The sequence below is a fragment of the Plecotus auritus genome, assembly GCF_963455305.1.
Source record: "Plecotus auritus genome assembly, chromosome: 8".
Lineage (NCBI taxonomy): Eukaryota > Metazoa > Chordata > Mammalia > Chiroptera > Vespertilionidae > Plecotus > Plecotus auritus.
In genome coordinates this window covers 31498771-31518729 of record NC_137782.1, presented here as the reverse complement: position 1 = coordinate 31518729, position 19959 = coordinate 31498771, and the positions used below count along the sequence as shown (strand labels likewise).

The 19959-nt window shown below is 43.1% G+C and overlaps 1 protein-coding gene across 8 annotated transcripts in view; it reads left to right on the top strand.

The window, feature by feature from the left end:
* LDLRAD4 (low density lipoprotein receptor class A domain containing 4) overlaps positions 1–19959 on the top strand; it is a 348311-nt gene that overhangs the window by 169778 nt on the left and 158574 nt on the right. For 6 of the 8 annotated variants that reach the window (XM_080684400.1, XM_080684399.1, XM_080684395.1 and 3 more), the window contains one exon: positions 5529–5669. The exons of the other annotated variants lie outside the window; for them this stretch is intronic. In XM_080684400.1, coding sequence (XP_080540526.1) covers positions 5529–5669 — 141 coding nt within the window. The remainder of the gene's footprint in view (positions 1–5528; positions 5670–19959) is intronic. 8 annotated transcript variants of the gene reach the window in all.

The following is a 19959-nucleotide window of genomic DNA, read 5'->3' as shown; positions in this document are numbered from 1 at the left end:
TTTTAAAGGTAACAAAATATTGGAAAATTCTCTTATTCTTTTTTTTTTAATCCTCACCTGAGGATATGTTTTTATTAATTTTAGAGAGATTGGAAGGGAGGCAGGGGGGAGAGAGAGAAACATCCATTGGTTGTCTTCCATATGCTCGCTGACCGTGGATCGAACCCACCACCTGGGTATGTGCCCTGACCGGGAATCAACCCACGACCTTTGGGTGACCAGGACAGCTCTTCAACCACCTGAGTCACACCAGGCAGGACAGATTTTCTTACTCTTAATCATTCTTTTCCTTTCCCCTCTCTCACATAGTATACTCCACCTGGTTAATAATAGTTTGTACATAATTAGAATGACATTTAGGACAACAGGATTTTTTTTCTCCCAATTTAGTAGAAGTCTTGGGTTTTATGATCCATTACAGGGAATTTGTTCTCCAGCTTTGGGTAAGTCAGGAAATTCCCTCTGGACTCTTCCCTCATCCCTGACATGAAAGGTTGGACCACTCTGTCTCTAGGGCCCTCTCAGCTAATGCTGAGAATTTTATGCTGGTGAATTTTATGAATCTATAGCAATTCAAAGTCGCTGAAATTTATCACTGAAGTTAAAGAAGACCCAAAATTTGGAGAAAATTCTTTATTACCAAGAGTAAATCTATTGTTGATTCTGTTTTTTCATAGAATATCACATAGAGAATCATGATAGAAAGAAATGCCATTTTCTTTATTTAGAAAGTCCTGACTTTAAAAAAAGTTATTTAAATATTACAATATAAAAAATAAAATCTATAGCTCTTGAAGGAAAAACCGGTACCTGAGTTGTTCATTTTGCATTTCATTCCAATATCATACATCTGAAATCGCCATGAATTTTCAGCCAAAATGTTCTAGTATTTAACAACCTTTGATTTCCTTCATCTTCTGGCTTGGCAGAAATACTCATCAACAAATTCCACAATAATGGACAAAATATAATAAGAAAACATTTTTTTATTCTTCTATTTTCTTTTGCTGACTTGTGTTTTACTTCATTGAGGATGTTTCCTGTCTCTAGCGTGTCAAATGTAGTTTTGGGGTCCCAAAGTTTTTAAAAAATATATGTTATTGATTTTTTTACAGAGAGGAAGGGAGCGGGATAGAGAGTTAGAAACACCAATGAGAGAGAAACATCGATCAGCTGCCTCCTGCACACCCCCTACCGGGGATGTGCCTGCAACCAAGGTACATGCCCTTGCCTGGAATCGAACCTGGGACCCTTCAGTCCACAGGCCGATGCTCTATCCACTGAGCCAAACAGGTTAGGGCCCAACGTTTTTGAAGTATCCCGTTCACAGTACAGAGCTGTAGCAACCAGGTTTTATATCCAGGAATCATCAAAATAACACTCATTTTAAGAGATTATACTTTAGCCCAGCTGTCATGGCTCAGGGGTTGAATGACAACCTATGAACCAGGAGGTCACGGTTCAATTCCCGGTCAGGGCACATGCCCGGGTTGTGGGCTCGATCTCCAGAGTGGGGTGTGCAGGGGCAGCTGATCAATGATTCTCTCTCATCGTTGATGTTTCTGTCTCTCCCTCTCCCTTCCTCTCTGAAATAAATAAAAAGATATATATTTTTAAAAGAGATTATACCTTAGTTTCTATTTTGTTTTGTTTTTTCGTTTTTAGTAAATTAGCAAATACCAACTAAGCATTCCAATAAAATACTATTAGCTATCGAGAGGGCTTCCTGTGAGTTATGTACTTCTCTCTAGGCAGTTGTCCTCCTTCTTGGCTGCCCATCAGAGGCATTCTAAGGATCTCTAGAAATCCCCACTGCCCACGCTGTACCTCAGCTTAGGGAGAGCCAGTGGCCTGGGCTGGAGCTTAGGTACCCGTAGTGTTGAAAGATGCCCAGGTGATTCCAATATGCAGACCCAGTTAGATCTCTCATCTAGGGTTCTTAGTTTGTTTGAAATATCACAATAATTTAGTTATTAGAGGACCATCCCCTCATGTCTGAATGCACTGGCTGAATGTACTGGGCTTTTGGATAGCAACATGTGGTAGAGATGGCCTTGCAGGGTGAGACAGATCAAGTAGGAAGCCTGCCTCTGTCAACACCTCTCATATTAACTTGGACAGACATTTCACTCTGGTCTGAAATTTTATTCTAGCTTTAGTATTAATCTTCAACACTTAATTTATAGCAATTTTCCAGTATTTTCTATATCACATCAAGAAGTCGATAGATTCAAAATTTCAATATAGTAGTTTTGATTCAAGGGGCAATGTGACAGAGAGACCTTTAGTTTGATATTCAGTTAATGATCATGGTTGAGAAGATTTAGATTTTAGGAATTTGAAATGCAGTGGGTTGATGTTGATATTTCCATTGTCTAAGGCAGGGGTGGGCAAACTTTTTGACTCGAGGGCAACAATGGGTTCTTAAACTGGACCGGAGGGCCGGAACAAAAGCATGGATGGAGTGTTTGTGTGAACTAATATAAATTCAAAGTAAAGGAGAGGAGGGGAGAGCAAGAGAACCCTCCTCTCTTTCGGCTCCGCGGGCCGGATAGAACAGCTGAACAGGCTGGATCCGGCCCGCGGGCCGTAGTTTGCCCATGGCTGGTAAGGAGTAAGAGCTTTCTGAGCAAATCAGTAGCATACGCCTTGTTAATGTGTCCTGACTAATAGTAAGCCTGCTTACAACAACTAACTCTTTTGAGAACTTTGTTACATTAATGGGCATCCTCATTACAGATGAATCTTAAACATTTATGAAAGCAGGTTTGGACACTGAGAGGAAACTATGGGCAGAACCCGAGAAAAGAGGCAGAGAATTTGGACACTCATCTGGATTTTGCCATTTATTAGCAGTTTAGTTATAGGTGGTTACTTAATCTCTGGATCTTTTTAAAAAATATATTTTTATTGATTTCAGAAAGGAAGGGAAAAGGAGATATAGAAACATCAATGGTGAAAGAGAATCATTGATCGGCTGCCTCCTGCACCCACCCTACTGGAGATTGAGCCCGAAACCTGGGCATGTGTCCTTATCGGGAATCAGACCCTGACCTCCTGGTTCATAGGTAGATGCTCAACCACTGAGCCACGCTGGCTGGCTTAATCTCTGCATCTTTATATTCTCATCTATAAGATGAGAAGAAGAATATCTACCCTAATTATTTCACAGGGTTCTTATTAGGCTCGGATTAGATAATTCATTTATTCAACAGAAATGTGATTCACCATGTGCCTGTTCCTTGCTGGGCAGCACTCTGGATGTGAAGGGTATATAGAAGGGAAGTTAGTCCTTGGAAGGAGTTAGCAAATATATCAGTCACTGCTCACATTTTTAAAAAATTCATATTGTAGGGCCTTTGAAGAGGACTTGTTCTTTCATCTTTGTGTTTTCATGACTTACTACCTGGCACATAATGTAGAAGGGGCTAAAATACTGATTATGTGAATTAACGAATCTCATAATTCATTTCCTTAAAAATATTTTGTGACTCTAGACTGGATCTCTCTTGAACAAGTTGAAATGAGTCAAGTGTGGAAATGTCATTACGTTTCCCTGCTGGTTTAAAAGTACCACGTGAACTTGAGTGTGGTAATCTAACCTGAGATCCTTTCAAACCACAGCAATGGTTAATTTTCCTAGTTGGAGTTTGATTCAGTTTAGGTTAATATTCCCTTTTTTCCAATCAACATTTCAATTTCAGGAGTACCTGTTTTTGGCTTGACGTCCTTTTTATATTTGGTATTAATTGGAACTCCAATCTTTCTTTTAGAAAGGAAGATACATTCTTTTCTTGACATCCTTTTTTCCCATTAAGTTAAAAAAAAAGTCACTTCATAAATGTGATTTCAAACAGCTGGATTTTAATCTTTTCACTTTATGGGAAGAGAGAGTTTGGTTTCAGCAGCGCTCCTACCACATGGCCTGGACCGCACTCAGCACACAGTACAGTGCAGCTAGCAATGAACTTGTGCATTTAGGCTGTGCTCACATGTTACTCTAAGCTAGGTCAGGGGCTGTGGTTGGTGTCTTTTTCTGTACTCTTAAGAGGATGTGAACAAACGGAGAATTGTAATGTTTCATACTGGGTCACAGAAATAAATGCTTTTGAGGATTTAAGTTCTGTCTCTTTCCAATAGGTAAAGGGTTATTCTCTTTGCAGCCCTAAGTGTCCTTCGTATAGCTGGAGAAGGCCTTGGACTGTTGATGCCCAGGCTTTTATTTTAATAACAGAATTTTAAAGTCAAAAGGACTTTGGACTTGATCCAGGCCTGCCACCCATATTCTAGGACAGATAAAATCAAAGAGAAATTAAGAGGCTGTGATAGTCAGCCTCAGGGGGGTGGGGGTTGGGTCTTGGGATACTTTTCCTGCGTTTTTTTCCTTCTGGCTGTCCACTGAGCTGGGACTATGCAATTCCTGCCAGCTTCTGTGGGTGCTCCTAGGAAAAAGCTCACAGACAGTTATTGTAAGGTACACATAGACATTTATGTGCCCACATGTATGTAATTGTGTAATCTCCTGTATCCTTAATTGCTTACATTGATAGTGATGTGTTAAGTTTACAAATTTATTTTAAAGTTTTAACGGTAAATTCCATTTTCAAATATTGATATTGATTTGTACAGAGTTCAGGGAGCCCATGTTCAATGTGGCCTGCAGGGATTTGGGTTGGTTTCCATCCTATAATTTGTCCCTTGGCATAGATGCTTCTCAGGAAGCAGAGAGCACATATTATTTCCCATGTTTTATACTATAAAACCTGGTATCAAACCTGGTTTTTCTTAGACAAGAGATAAATGAACACCAGAGAGGTTTAATATATATTTCTTTCTTTCTTTTTTTTCCAATATACTTCTATTAATTTCAGAAAGGAAGGGAAGAGGGAGAGGGAGACAGAAACATCAATGACCACAGAGAATCATCGATCGGCTGCCTCTTGCATACTCCACACTGGGGATTGAGCCCACAACCCGAGCATGTGCCCTTGACCAAAATTAAACTCAGGACCTTTCAGTCTGCAGGCCAATGCTCTATCCACTGAGCCAAACCAGCTAGGGCAAGAGGTTAAATATTTTGCTCAGAGCTTCACATCATCTAGTGACAAGCTGAAAATAAAATGTATGTGCCTTCTTTTACCAAGCCTGAGCGCCCAAATTCTGCTGTAGCCTCAGCGCTGGAGGCATGGAAAAATGCCACGGACTTTTTCAAAGAAAATAAGAGCCTCATAACTATGACATTTGCTGGCAGGTCATGGGAAGAAAGCCCCTGTGTTACTCATTTTGTGGGATAGAGACGTGCAGGGAGTAATGTATGGCAGGCCCTCGAGTGCCTCTGGGGCACTATCCTGTGCATTTCCTAGAAGGAAGGTCCTTACTAGGAGAGCCCTTCTCTGCGTTCGGTTTCCTGGGATCTCCAGGTAGACTGAGTTCCCAAACGGTCATGGAATGCAAATGGGGAAGAAAGAAATAACTCAAGAGTATCACACTTGCATTGATTACTGCATGCTTTCACTGTACTTTTTCAGAGTGCAAATTCACCTGCACCAGCGGTAAATGCTTGTATCTTGGTTCACTGGTCTGTAACCAACAGAATGACTGTGGGGACAACAGTGATGAAGAAAACTGTCTCCTGGTGACAGAGCATCCACCTCCGGGCATCTTCAACTGTAAGTCCCTCCTACTCACCTTGACATCATTAAGTTTGATGGTGTTTTTGAAATGGCTGGGAGGTAGGGTAATGTGGAAACGGGAAGGATGTTGTTGTTTTTGCGGGGGTAAGAAAAGAGATTTGCGTTTTCACAAACAGAATGCTTTTTCTTTTAGGTTAGGAAGATGGTGTGTTTAAAAGTGGAAAATGTGTTCTATTTTCAGAGATGGCCAGGGGCACTATATGATGAAATACACTTTTGCTATTTAGAAGCACTGACTGGATTCCATGAAATAAAATATTGATTTAGTATTCTTCCCTTCTGTTTTGTAGATTTTTTAAAAGAGTAATTTTAAACAATTTAAAAAGAATTTTAAATAAGCAAAGGAAGATATGTGGAGAGTTCATAATTAATCATGTGTTAAAATAATAAAATAGAAAAAATTATATTGGACTTTCAAAAGAGTTCTAACCGTGTGTTTTTCTATTAAAAACTGGATGGAAAACAACTTAAGTGAGGTGTTTACATGTATGAACCCCAAGGCTAAGGCTGAGCATTTCTTGAACTTGAAAAGGTGAAATTATAGTTTGTGGTTTATTGTGTTTTTTTTTCTCATGGTTTTTATGAAGAGGAAAATGAGAGAAGGAAGCTGTGAAACCCTGCTGGCCTTCTCTGAGGAAAGTGGCTTGTTTTTCCCTTGGGCTCAGCGAAGTGGGTTGAGGGTGAGAGAATGTTTTGCGTAGCACGCCCTGGAGGAATGTTTACAGCACTGATGCTATTTGTGGGGTTTTCTGATATTTGTTTTTATTTACAGCTTTAACGTTTTTGTTATGAAAAGTGGACTGCATAAATATTGATACTGTAATGTGAAATGGGAAGAGATTTTTAAAAAGACACACTTTTCTCTATTCCTCCTATATTGTTACATTGGGGAAAGCTCAATAAACGACTGTGCCTGGTGAATTTTGAGCCTGCTACTTATAATGCTTGTTAAATCCAAGAGTCTAATAGTGCAGTAGTTTTCCTCAAGTTCTTCTGTTGCATCAGTTTGCCTTTTCTTAGAGTGTTCTTGGAGTCCCATCTCTATACCTTCAGAAGACAATTTAAAGATAGGTGTGCGCTTTCTTGGTATTTGGTCCGTGTTTCCTCTGGTGATGCTTTGTGCAATAGTATTTGCAGTCATTAACACTGTTGTTGGCGTAATGCAGCTTGCCTGGTTGCAGGGAAGGGGGTCCCGAAGTGACTGTCCTGCCTGCTTTGAGCCAGGCTGCTGGATTGGGATCCTGGCTCTACCCAACAGTCAGTCGGGCACCTCTGTGGTCTTATGCACAATGGGTCATAAAAATGGGTATTGTGAGGATTAGGTGGGATGGTCCACGTGAAACAATTAGAACAGAATAGTTGCTAGTACTAAGCTCTTGATGTAGGTCAGCGAGTCTTAAGCCGGGGGGAGGGGGCAGGGGGCAGGGGGAGGAGTCTTAGAAGGAGAAGAGCAATGTAAAGGCATTTTCTTGTTTTGTTTTCTCTAGACTTGAGTAACAGCAAACACATGTATGATAAGCTATGGAGAGACTCTTAGGACTGTGTGGGGTACCTTGACTGGATTCAAGAGTTCTGTGTGAAAAGCAAGCAGACACAGCCTTTGGCCCTCTGCCCTATGGCACTTCACAGGGGCTTCTCCTTCATTTCAGGGTCCTTCCACTGTGGTCCTCCCATTATATTGAACCCCTTCCTTTTCCTTTCCTTCCTCCCTTTCACATCAATATTCTTTGCTAGTTTTAAAAGCCTATTTCTAGATATTTATAACATTTTTAAAATAAATGTGAATATTTAATTTTGCTTAGAAGCCAGGTGAAGCAGTTACATCTATAAATGGTTCAGTGTTGCCCAGGCAGCCACAAGAGTGCCTTAACAGAGGGATCTAAAGATCCTCTTGGCAAATTATTAGTTCCTTTGTTGAGATATAAATAGAACTTGTTGTGTCCTTAAAGCTAAAATGGGAGACTATTTACAACGTGCTCTTTTTTAAGAAGACTGGAGAGCTAGGAGATAGAATGACAAAAGGCAAGATGACCATGGCTGTGGCTTCAGGTTGACTTGGATTCAAGTTTCAGCTTACAGAAGTGATTGGACCTCTTTAAGGCTTAGTTTCTCTGTCTGTGAAATGGGAATACTCTCTGCCATATCAGGATTCTTTGAGTATTTAAGTGAAATAATATACATGAAGAGAGTAGGCTATGCCAGCGGTCGCCAACTGGTGGTCCGTGAGGTCTGAAAGGTTGGCGACCGCTGGTCTGTACAATCACATTATCCCCACTCATTGTGTGGCCATTTCTTGGGGAGGTAGACCAAGAGAGGTGTATCATCTTGGGGAGTTAGACCAAGAGAGTATCATCTCTCTTAATGCCAGAGCCATTTTCTTATGTAACAGGAGTTTCCATGTGTCCAAAGGTGAGATCATCCTCAGAGGGTCTGGATGTTTCCCACTTATTCTGTCCCCTGGGGAAGGCCTCTGAGCTGAAGGTGGCTTGCTCTGATCTAGCCAGCAGCCCCCTTTACACTGCTTTCCTCTGATCCTCTCAAGCACCAGAGGGAGCCAGGCTCACTTGTTACATTGAGACACTCATTCTGAGTTTGTTGTAGCTGGTCTGTTCTTTATGGTCAGGCACCATTGGGAAAGGGCATAGCTTCTCTGCTCTTTGATGATGCTAGAGGGTGATCTAATATTGAATGAGTATATTCTCTTCCCCATACTTTGTTGTGTAAGAGTACCGAGTAAATAAAGGATATTTTACTTCCTATTAATAGCTGTGTAATGAGGCTTAGAGGCTCTCCATTTATAAGTGGGTTTTAATGTATCTACCAGTGTGTTTTCTACAGCAGATGGACAATATGCCCTTCATGGAATGCCAATTCTGATGAGAAAGCTCACCTTTCTTTCCACCTTGAGAACTTGAAGTATAGATTTCTTGTCTATAAAATGTTGCATTCCAGAAAAACAGAGTGATTCTTCCCTGCTCCTCTATATGAACAAGATTTGTTTACTGGATATGCTTTGTTTCCACCTGGAGGAAACACTGTGTTCTGCTATTTGATTGCACATAGGATAAAGCAAGGTGGACTCTTCTGGGTTTCCAGATGAGCTAGAACCAGTTTTCTGCCTATGCTGTTGGTTGTGGGCATGTACCATAGCTCAGATGTCTTGGTCTTCTCTGTCTGTCATTTGATATTTTCTGAAATTTAGCATGAATTAAGGCTAGAGAGAAAATGTTGCTGTCATTTGTGAATACAGCAATGCTAATGATAACGGAAGCCCTAAACTAAATGGTTTTATAACCGAACCAAAAAACCTTAGGTTTGGTTACCTGCGGCAATGAAAGCCAAACTCATGAGGCAGGTGCTGATGCAAAAGGAAAGAGATTGTATTCAGGAACCACATCACCTGGGGCAGGGCGGACGCCCTTCTCAAAGATAATCCCATCGTTCTCTGTCTCAAAGATCATCACTCTTTCTGCTCAAGCCTGCTGTTCTTATAGGCGTAGGGAGGGGAGGGCTTTTTTCTCTCTGTCCAATTATCTTGCTAGGTTTTGGCATGCTCAATGTAAGAACCACCCCCAGTGTCATCTTGGCCAATGGGAGAGACTCCCCGGCACGGCCCGACTGTCTAGATTCTAAAGTAACCGTTTCACTTGCTTCTCTACTTTACTATGATCAGGCTATCTATTGACTGAGACTAGTTTATTTTTTTGTGAGCCCCAAAGGGTTTTGCACAGACCTGGACGTCTGGGCTGGTGTTGATTATCTCACAAAGAAAGAGTTTTGCTGGATTCTTCTTTTTACAGAAGAGGGAACTGTCAGCCTAAATTGTTAGCTTTTCTCATGACTGCTGCATCAAAATATTGTACTTTTGAGCACTAAAAATACAAACCATACCAATAAAATTATTTATTTACGTTGCTTATTACAAAAATAAAATTAAATGCCTTCTTTAGTAATTGTGCCAGGCATTGTGAGGGATGAAAGAAAACATAGTCTCTTATCAAGGTGATGATACTCAAGTCAGGGAACTGAAAGATACAGGTATAAAGATACCTGAAAATGAACACAGAGTATTTAGAACTAAGCAGTTCCAGCAATTCTTGGTTTAGGAGTTTAGAGAGAATCATTCTGATTGGACTTAGTAGTCATGGTGGCTATTTGCAGGAGGCATCCTGGGTGTCATGGAGAGGACAGTGTCAGGACGGAGAATAGCCAGCGTGCAGGGAGAGGGAGAGTGGATGCCTTGATTCTGAAGGCCTGGGTTGGAGGCAGCCTGAGATAACGTTGGAAAGGTGGATTGGGTCCATAGAGAAAAGCCAATAGGTCATGCTACATCTTCTTCCCTCGTCTCTAAAAAGAGACAGACTGCCTGGAGGCCTGATGTCATGCTTAGAGGAGAGCCACAGAGCCTGCCTGCTGCCCTGGGTGATGCTCACATTGCTGCTACCAGCCTTTTCTGCCTCACTATTCCTATCAAGCAGAGTGTTTCCTGTTACCACATTTTCAAAGACCCTTTACCATGTCTTGGTTGGGGAGAGCAGAGAGCCCCTGACTTGCTAGAAGCAATAATTGAGGATCCAAAGTACACAAAGAGCTGTGTACTCTGAAAGCGTTGGCAAAAACAGACTTTCCTTAAGCAATCACTGCTATGAAATTCATGCTACTACCAGGGGTCCTCAAACTTTTTAAACAGGGGGCCAGTTCACTGTCCCTCAGACTGTTGGAGGGCCGGACTATAGTTTAAAAAAAAAAACTATGAACAAATTCCTATGCGCACTGCAGGCCCGGGACGAGTCAGCTGCTAAGCAGGACAGGCAGTGGCACCCGGCGGGCCGGATAAATATCCTCGGCGGGCCGCATGTGGCCCGTGGGCCGTAGTTTGAGGACCCCTGTAACTGGACCATAAGAGTAAACCCGAAGTTGATATGAAACCAGCAGTCAATTATACAACTTTTACTTTCAGCTTCAGTGGAATTTCTGATTCAGGGAGAATTGGGAGTTCTCATTCCTACTGAAGGGGGAAATTGCTTCTTTCTCTCTTTAAAAAATATATTCAATTACAGTTGACATTCAGTATTATTAGTTTCAGGTATACAACATAGTGGTTAGACATTTATATAATTTACAAAGTGAACCCCCAGATAATTGTAGTACTTACCTGGCAACATACATAGCTTATTACAGTATTAATGACTGTATTCCCTATCCTGTACTTCACAGCCCCACAGTTATTTTGAAACTACCAAGTTGTACTTTTTAATCCCTTCTCTTTTTTCACCCAGACCCCCAGGACCCCCAATCTGGAAATCATCAGTTTTTCCTCTGTATTATGAGACAGTCTCTGTTTTGTTTGTTTATTATGTTTTTTTAGATAACACATATTAGTGAAATCATATGATATTTGTCTTTCTCTGACTTATTTAACTTAGCATAAAAACCTCTAGGTCCATCCATGTTGACACAAATAAGATTTCATTCTTTTTTATGGCTGAGTAATATTCCAGTGTATATATTTACCAGCTCTTCTTTATCTTATCTATTGATGGACACTTGGGTGGCTTCATATCTTGGCTATAGTAAATAACACTGCAGTGAACATAAGGGACACATATATTTTAAAATTAGTGTTTTGGATTGCTTCAGATATATACCCAGAAGTGGAATTGCTGGAACATATGGTAGTTCTATTTTTAATTCTTTGAGAAAGCTCCATACTGTTTTCCACAATGGCTGCACCAATTTGCAATCCCAACAGGTATGAGGATTCACTTTTCTCCACATCCTCTCCAACACTTATTGTTTGTTGATTTATTGATGATAGCCATTTTGATAGGTTTGCTGTGGTTTTAATTTGCATTTCCATGATGATTAGTTACATTGAGCATCTTTTCATATGTCTATTGGCCATCTGTATGTCCTCTTAGGAGAGATGACTATTCACGTCCTCTGCCCATTTTAAATTTGGATTATTTGATTTTTCAGTGTTAGGTTGTATGAGTTCTTTATAAATTTTGGATATTAACCCCTACCGGATATATCATTAGTGAATATTTTTTCCCATTCAGTAGGCTGTGTTTTTGTTTTATTGATGGTTTCCTTTGCTGGACAAAAACTTTTTAATTTGATGTAGTCCCAGTTGTTTATTTTTTCTTTAGTTTCCCTTGCCTAAGGAGATAATCAGAAAAAACATATTGCTAAGAGAAATGTCAGAGAGTTTACTGCCTATTAAAGACTTCCTTCAATGTAAGTCTTTAATCCATTTTGAGTTTATTCTCATATATGGTGAGAGAGTAGTCCAGTTTCATTTTTTGTATGTATATTTCCAATTTTCCCAACACCATTTATTGAATATACTGTCTTTACCCGATTGTATGCTCTTGCCTCCTTTGTCATATATTAATTGACCTTTTTTTTTCTCCTTTCATTAGGGGGGATACTCCTATAAATAGAAATTCCCCATCAACTATGTGATTATCATAACAGTATATCATATAGGATCAGTCTTATTAATAAAGAGAAAATCCCCTATTAGCATTCAGTGAGATTTTCTTATGTGTCATTATGAACTGATGAATTAATATACACTTAATGTATACATGGAACCTTTTTAGAAATCCCCTCTGTGAACTTGGATGACCGACTCCCAGGTCTTATCCAGGATTCTGAGATTCCCGTGGTCTGTTTAATTTCAAGAGTGCAGCGTTTGACCCCATCCCACAGTCCCATAGCACCCGGGAGTCTCATGAGCTCTCTCTCACTCCTGCTCATCACCTTACCTGGTTTGTCTTTCCTTTTCCTTGCATGTGCTCTCAGCTTCCTTCTGTGCCTGTCATCACCCATCTACCTCTGACTTCCCAGTGGAGATCAAACAAGCAATCTGTTATTATGAAGGCCCATAGATATGAGACCTCCAGGAACAATTATTTATATGACAATTTTTAATTGATATACAGATGATGTTCATCTTGGTTTCATTTTGGATTTTCAAATAGATTACAAAAAATTAACCCAGGAGTCCCAGGGTGTCAGGGGTTATTAGTTTTGTTGAGTTCCTTTGATTTTCCCCCACTAATAGATAAATCACTACTACGTGACCTGGGGGAAGTCAGTTCCCCTCTCAGTTTTACTTTCCACATCAGAAGGGTGAGTATGATGACAGCTGACCTGAGAGATTGTGTGACTCAAGCTTGGTGGGACTCAGTGAACAGAGCAACTCTATTTCTGCCCTTGCTCTTCCCATTAACCTCCTGTGAACACCAAGAGGCCTTCTTGGCCAGACGTGGGATTTAACCCTAACCCCCTCATTTCCCACTGGATCTTGCATGGGCACTGTGGCCCCTTCAGACTCCTTCAGCGGGGGCATGGGACCATGGGTAGGCCTTTCCTGCTTCCTTGCTTCTTAAGCACTCTTGATGATGCTGAGTACAGGGAGGGTGGGCAAGGGTCTCCCACTGTGTTGTATTGTTGGGCTCTGAAGATTCCATTTGTTTATTTCTTGGTCAAGGCTGGGAGTAGAGGTTGCTTTCAGTGAATCAAGCTGTTGTGCTGAACAGTGTGTATTCTTTTGACAGGACTCCCTGCTCCCTTTTTCAACGAGAGAGAGAGAGAGAGAGAGAGAGAAAGAGAGAGAGAGAGAGAGAGAGAGAGAGAGAGAGAGAGAGAGAGATCATGACAAAACAATTATTGACTTGTGGTGTGAAAATGATTCAAGATGGTATTTCAAACAAGGTGAGGAGGAGGGTAGGCATCTCTTACTTAGACTGAGCATGATCAGACTTCAGGTGGTCACTGGCAACCTGGGTATATTTTGGGGGGTATGCCCCAGAGGAGGCACTGGCAGGGCTCACCCCCTCCTTCACTGCCAAAGAGGAGTCCCGCCTCCCCCCTCTTCCCCCCCCCCACCGTGCCCCCCACCCCCGCCCCTTGGGTTTGCTGCCTTTGTTTCACCAAACCGGTTTTCTGACCAATTAAAATCGTATAGGGTCTTGAAAGGCAATTCTGCCTTTTCAAATAAACAAAGGCAGAGAACAAATGGGAGGGAAAGTTTCAATAAATTCTTAGGCATCATTTCCTCCTGCTGTGACACTAAATTTACGTGGATAAAAACAACCTCTTAGATTTACATTTTGATTCTGTTACTGCTTTCATGTGTGTGGGGCTGTCCCACTTCAGATGAAATTTATCCACTTCTTTAAATATTTAGTAGTCTAGCGTGGATGTTAATGAAAGTCTGGCAGTGCTATTTTGAGAATTGCAACAATGATAGTAATTTTCAGTGTCAGATTCCTGCTTTGCAAAGGGAGAGAGGGATGGAAGGAGGAGGAGGTAAAAATGTTTCAGTTCTAATAGAGTTTGCCATCCGCTGGGCTGTGCCAGACAGATGGGTCATGAATACTGTCTAGACGCTCTGCCTGAGCGAAGCCGCGGTCTCTAAGGACGCGAAATGAGACGCTGGCTTAAGTAACTGGGGAAAGTCAGGGCAGGCTCTCCTGTAATCAGATAGAAATCAATGCTGATCTGCTTCCTGGGGGAGGCCGGAGGCCGGAGGGAGGGGAGTCTAGATTCCTAGGGGGTGTTAGGAGAAAACGTCCTCTGATCCTGATCAATTTTAGTGAAACCTTGACTGGTATTAGGCATTAGGGAGAATGGGAACGGAGCGGTGTAGCATGGTAACACTATTGATTTAGACTGTACGCAGCCACACGATGCGGAATGATTTCATTCAGACGTGGTCCTTGAAAGGCTAGAGAAGAGCAGAAACGGAGGACGTCTTCCTGTGTCATGAAAACAAGAACCCAGACTATTGGGTGACCTGCATTAATTGTGTGGATTGATGAGCCTGGTGCTGCTCCAGTCCAGACGGTCTGTCCTGACTGTTCATTTTCTTGTGTTTAGCCTCTTAATTAGGAAGGGTTTCAGAGACTCACCTGGCTTGCTTTCATTTCGGATGGGTCTCTGAGAACTTCCCAAAGCTGGTTCTCATCACAGGCAGCTCTGCCGGTGGTGCAGTGGGCAATGAGGTAAAAGTCTCACAAGCACCCTATGTGGCTGCACCGGGTACATGGACACGTCTGATGGGTGTTGTACTCAGTATTTTCCTCGGTGCCAGGAGTGGAGTTTACGTGACATAAGTAGTGAGTTTCTACATATCAAAACTCGCAATCAAAATGTGGTGGTGGGAGGAGAAGGAGATGCTGGCATCAGGGTGAAATGATGGGGGGAGGTAAGAAGAGCCTGCCATCTCAGGGGGGAGGGCTTCATTGTCAATAGTCATATATTTGCCTTAGAAAAATTACCCAAAGGGTTTACTGTAAAGCTTGGAAGGGACCATCTTTGAGAAATCACAAAAATAAAGCTGAAATTCAACTGTCATGTGATGAGACCTCTACTGCAGAGGTGGGGTGACCCCTGAGGGTCAGGCCTCTGAATTAACCATCTGGGCTCATAGCTCTGTTAGTCATGTCTCAATGGAGATGCCAGGATGGGCTTTTAATTTGGGGGAAATCTTCAGCCATCTAAACTTAGCAATAATCATTTTTTCATTCCTTCATCCATTCTCATTATGTCCTAAGAGCTCACAGCAGAGAGAAATGTAGATGGTGCTTGCTTCTTCCTCCCCAGAAAGAAGAGGGAAACCATAGATGAGAAATAGTCTTAAAGTACACATTTCCTGGAGAGGAGAGAAAGAGAACTGTGTTCAAGAGCTGCAACCATAAGCAGTGAGCAAGTCAGCCTTGTTCCAAACGGTTCTCCGAAATATCGCAAAGGTCATCCAGAAGATACAGTGGTGGTCCAGAAAGGGGTCTTCTTTCCCTAAAATGCCTGTCTGCTGCCCCCGCCCCCCACTCTTACACTCAGGGCGTAAACTCTCCTGCCCTTTGGATAACCTGTAAAGAGCATCCATTTGTGGCAACAGTGCGTCAGGTGGGAACGTGATGCCGACAGCCTCTGGGGTCTGGAAGGCGAGCCCAGCACTTGGCAGAACCCCAGCAGCACCTTTCGGTCCTGCTCACGCATAATCAGAGGAACAAGACATGCATCTGCCTACTTCACAGACTCCAAAGATTTCCTGGGGTGATTCGTGGGCTCAAGTATGCGCCTTGGCTAGGAGAATACACCATTGTCCCTCTGCTCTGAGAAAAGGCCCCGGCCCTCACATTGGCACACACCTGTTCTGGAAGGGGTAACTGGGCATTTTGCCTTTTTATTTTTACCTCTTTTATCTTTAGTAGGGATACTTGGCTTCCTTTATTAATTTGATTGTAAAAAAAAAAAGAAGAGGAAGAAAAAGGCACTTAAGTTAAACTTCTGACCCGTTTCTCCTTCGCTCTTAGGGGGAAGGCCCACGTTTTGTTCCTGGTGAGGGGCAGCGGTGGGGCATGCTGCTGGCAGCCTCTGCAGTCAGTCTGGGTTTGAAGCAGGCAGCAGGCTGGAGCACCGTGGTGGCTCTCCCTGCCACGGGGGCGGCGGGGTGGGGGTGAGTGGCCGAGCCAGGCAAAGACAATGATTTGTCTTCTAGGATTTGATTTAGGTCTATGTCTATGACATGACATAATTTCCACAGAAGGGTAACCAAGAAAAATGCACCCCTCAGAGAGACCCCCCTTCTGTTAAATGTGCTCAGAAGATAGAAATGTCAAGTGTGTCTTTTCCATGGGGAGGTGGGTTGGCATGAAACCAAGTTTTAAATGCCAATCTGACCTTAAAAAATGGCAAGTGCTCACTATCTCGGAGCCACCAGGGCATCCTGCAGGGCTGCCAAGGGCCAGTGCACTGCCACCTCATGGTCTTATAGTTCCGCGTCCGTGTTTGTTCTCGTGTCGGGCATTTAAATCTGGAAATTACAGGAACCGATGGCCATGCAGTTAGCTTTTTCCAAAAAAAAATAGATACCAGGACTGATCAATTTTCAGAGGTTGTTGAAAGACAATGAGTGATTGAAAGATAACGTCTGGACAGGAGGCTGGAGAATGCTCTAGGGAAAACATGTTTGGGGTTGTTACTTACAGAAAATGATGTCTTAAATAGTAGCAACAAGTCTCTATATTTCATGGAGAATATTTTTATGAGTGTTGAATATGTGAAAGACATAGGGCTGGGTGATGGGTTGGGTGTGCAGGGATAATGGGAGTGGTGCAGAGTAAAGCATGGATGGAGGTAGTGCAGAGTATACAATAGGAATGGGGGTAGATGCAGAATTTACAGAAGGGTTGGGAGTGGTGCAGAGTGTACAGGGGGAGTAGGAGTAGGGGCAGAGTGTACAGGGGGACATGGGTGATGGTGCAGTGTTTATGGGATGTGGTCTCTGCTCTCCAGGTTTTTACATCTGGTGCTAAAACAGTGCACTTGGGAAGATCCACAAAGATTTGGGACAGTTTCTCCAGGGCCAGTGTATGGGACAGCAGGGAAAACCCTTCGAACTTGTGACTAAAGACAGACCTCACTGTGTGGGTGGTTCTGGGGATCTCTTACTCTCCTGGGCATCCTGACCAGAGGTTCCGGGAGCAGTTGGGGAGTGGGTTAACAGAGAAACCATGTAGGAATTGTCATGATAAGCTAGCTTTCTTGGATGTAAGAGCTGAATTTGAGGAGTCTTACTAGAAAGGTAGGTTGGGGCCAGATTCTAGAAAGCCAGGAACATCAGGCCAAAGAGTTTTTATTCTTTATCCTGAAGTTGGTCGTGGAAGGTGTTTGAGTGGGAGAGTAAGGGTGTGACACAGCGCGGGAAGGTCGGAGAGGTCACCTCGGCCTGCACTGCACTTCACAGACAGGGAACTTCAACACAGAACAGTGGCTGGCAGAGACCATGGTGTGAATGCTTCCTGTCCGTTAGGCCCGTTTTCTTTCCACTGTATAGCACCCTCATGCTGACTTGTCAGGTGAGGCAGTTACAGGAAAAGACAGGGAAAGCAGAGGGAGTCACCTGGAAGGATTCTTCTCCACCAATGAGGCGGCCTCTAGGTGACTTGGTGTGCACCCCATGGGGGCAGAGACACAGAGACATAACCGGGGGTTTATCAGAGGGGGCAGGCACGGTACATTTGTCACCAGTGGTACCTTCTCAACAGTTTTTGAAGGTAGTCATATTGTTATAATTGTTAAGATTATGTAAAAAAAAAAAAAAAGAATTTGGAGGACTCCATGTGCAAGCGCATCAGATGAATAGTAGGTAGTCTGAGTGTGCCCCAGCTTGGAGGCGTGCCCAGTTTGGGGTGTCTCCCAGCCTGGGGCCGGCTGGGGCTCTGCAGGCCACCTCTCTGCTGTAACTCAGGCCCGTGCAGCGCCTGGCAGCCCTTGGAGGCTCTTGGTGCTGTGAAAGGAGGAAGGGCGGGGAGGAAGGGACCAAGGTTATTTCGGGGCACAGGGAAGTCTGGGCCACGCCAGTGGGTGATTGATTCTAGAGGAGGAGGAGAACCCTGTGAGCAAGTCTCTGGAGTGGATGGGATCCAGCATAGTGAAGGGGGGACTCCTCCTGGGAGACTCGGGCGGGCAGAATGCTGGTCCTGAGAGGGAGAGTCGCTGAGCTGAACAGGCGGAGGAAGGAGTACCTCCTAGGGCAGATCTTTCCAGTAAAGGGTCGTTAGGGTCTTCTGCCACCAGTCAGCTTGGGATTGGGAAGTTGAAAAAATCCTAACGTAGGAAAAATCCACAGTCTTAACAGTCAGTATCTTGGTTGTATTTTACATGCATATAATAAAACTTCCTTTTAAAATGTTTAAAAAATTTTCGCTATCTGGAGGTATAATTGACAAAATTGCAAGCTATTTAAAGTGTACAGCATGGAGATTTAATAGATGTGTACATTGTGAAATGAGGCCCCCACCAGGAATTAACACACGCATCACCTCACGTTTATCTTTTTTGTGTGAGAATGTGTAAGTTCTCTCTTAATTCCATTTGTATAATAGTGCTGTGCCCTGTAGTCACCCTGTTGTACGTTAGAACCTCAGACCTTATTCATCTTACAGCTGAAAGTCTGTGCCCTTTTACAGATTCCTCCCTATTCCCTCACCCCATTGCTGTAGTACATGTATGTACATGTAAGCGAGCATGTGTCTTGGGATTTTCTTGTGTGTAAACGTAACATTTGCGTAACGGCAGGGCCTGTGCTTGAGGAAAGGCACAGGATCCAGCTCTTTTCCCCTTTGAAAACAAATCATGATGGACGTCGTTTGGCTTTGCTGTTGGTGTGTTGGCGGTGCACGTTCATGCACATGCATCATGGAAACCAGGAGACCTGTGACGTGCTGGGGTGTTACCTAGGAACTGGGTGTAATGTTCAGAAGGGGAAGGACCTTCAGTGATATTTTTCTTGGGGGCTGAGCACTGAAACTTGTTCTGATCGTGGGTGACAGTGGATTTGGCATTACTGTGTGTCCCAGGAATGAGCTGCAGTACAGAATCAGCAGCGCTGCTGTGTTCGGCAGTGACCTTGGGTTGTAAGCACCTTGGGCCCAAGTTTTCTCGCCTGCTGGAAAGGAAGGCAGTTTTGGTCCCTAGAGTCCCCTGTGGCTAAAAAGAAAAAAATTATCTGAATTAGTGACTTTACTTCTGTTATTAACTTGAATAAGATTATTATTGGATACAACATTCATCCAACAAAGGAGTTTCTTTGTAAATCATGTACTTACTTTCAGGCTTTTTGAGAGAGGTGTTCATCAGGGCAGAAAATGCCTATCAGCACCGGCTAATATTAGAGCCTGCTCTGAGGGACTGGCCCAGCCGTTCGTTACCAAGTACCAGGTGCTCAACCTGCCTTTCCCACTGTCACCCCTGCTCATTACAGTTCAGCCCCAGTATCGCCGTGTAATCTGTTCATCGGAGACAACAATGACGCAGTGTGTGAATCCAGAGTCTGGCACCTCGTAGCACCTTGGTGGAAATAGAAAGCTGTGATCGCAGCATTAAAATATGCTAACAAGCTGCAGGAGCTAATGGGCACCGCTTTTACACTGCAGATGTTCATTCCGGCGCGGCTGCCGACTGCCAGGACGCTGCTCATATCCCAGTGTTTGGTGGTTGTTTTTGCTTATGGCAGTGTTATTCTCTGAAAGGGACCCCCCATCTCCTTGAAGAAGCGTGCTGCGTTTCTGGGCCTGTGACGATCAAGGAACCCCCTTGGGTGGTGTGACTGTTGAGAGAGTAAGCAAGAGAGCGGAGTTCATGCGGAGGATCATTGTTAACGATAATGATAGGATGTGACTATTTGATTAAAATAAATTAGATTTTACCCTGTTGTGGTTAATGTTTATCTAGATGGAGTTTCCGG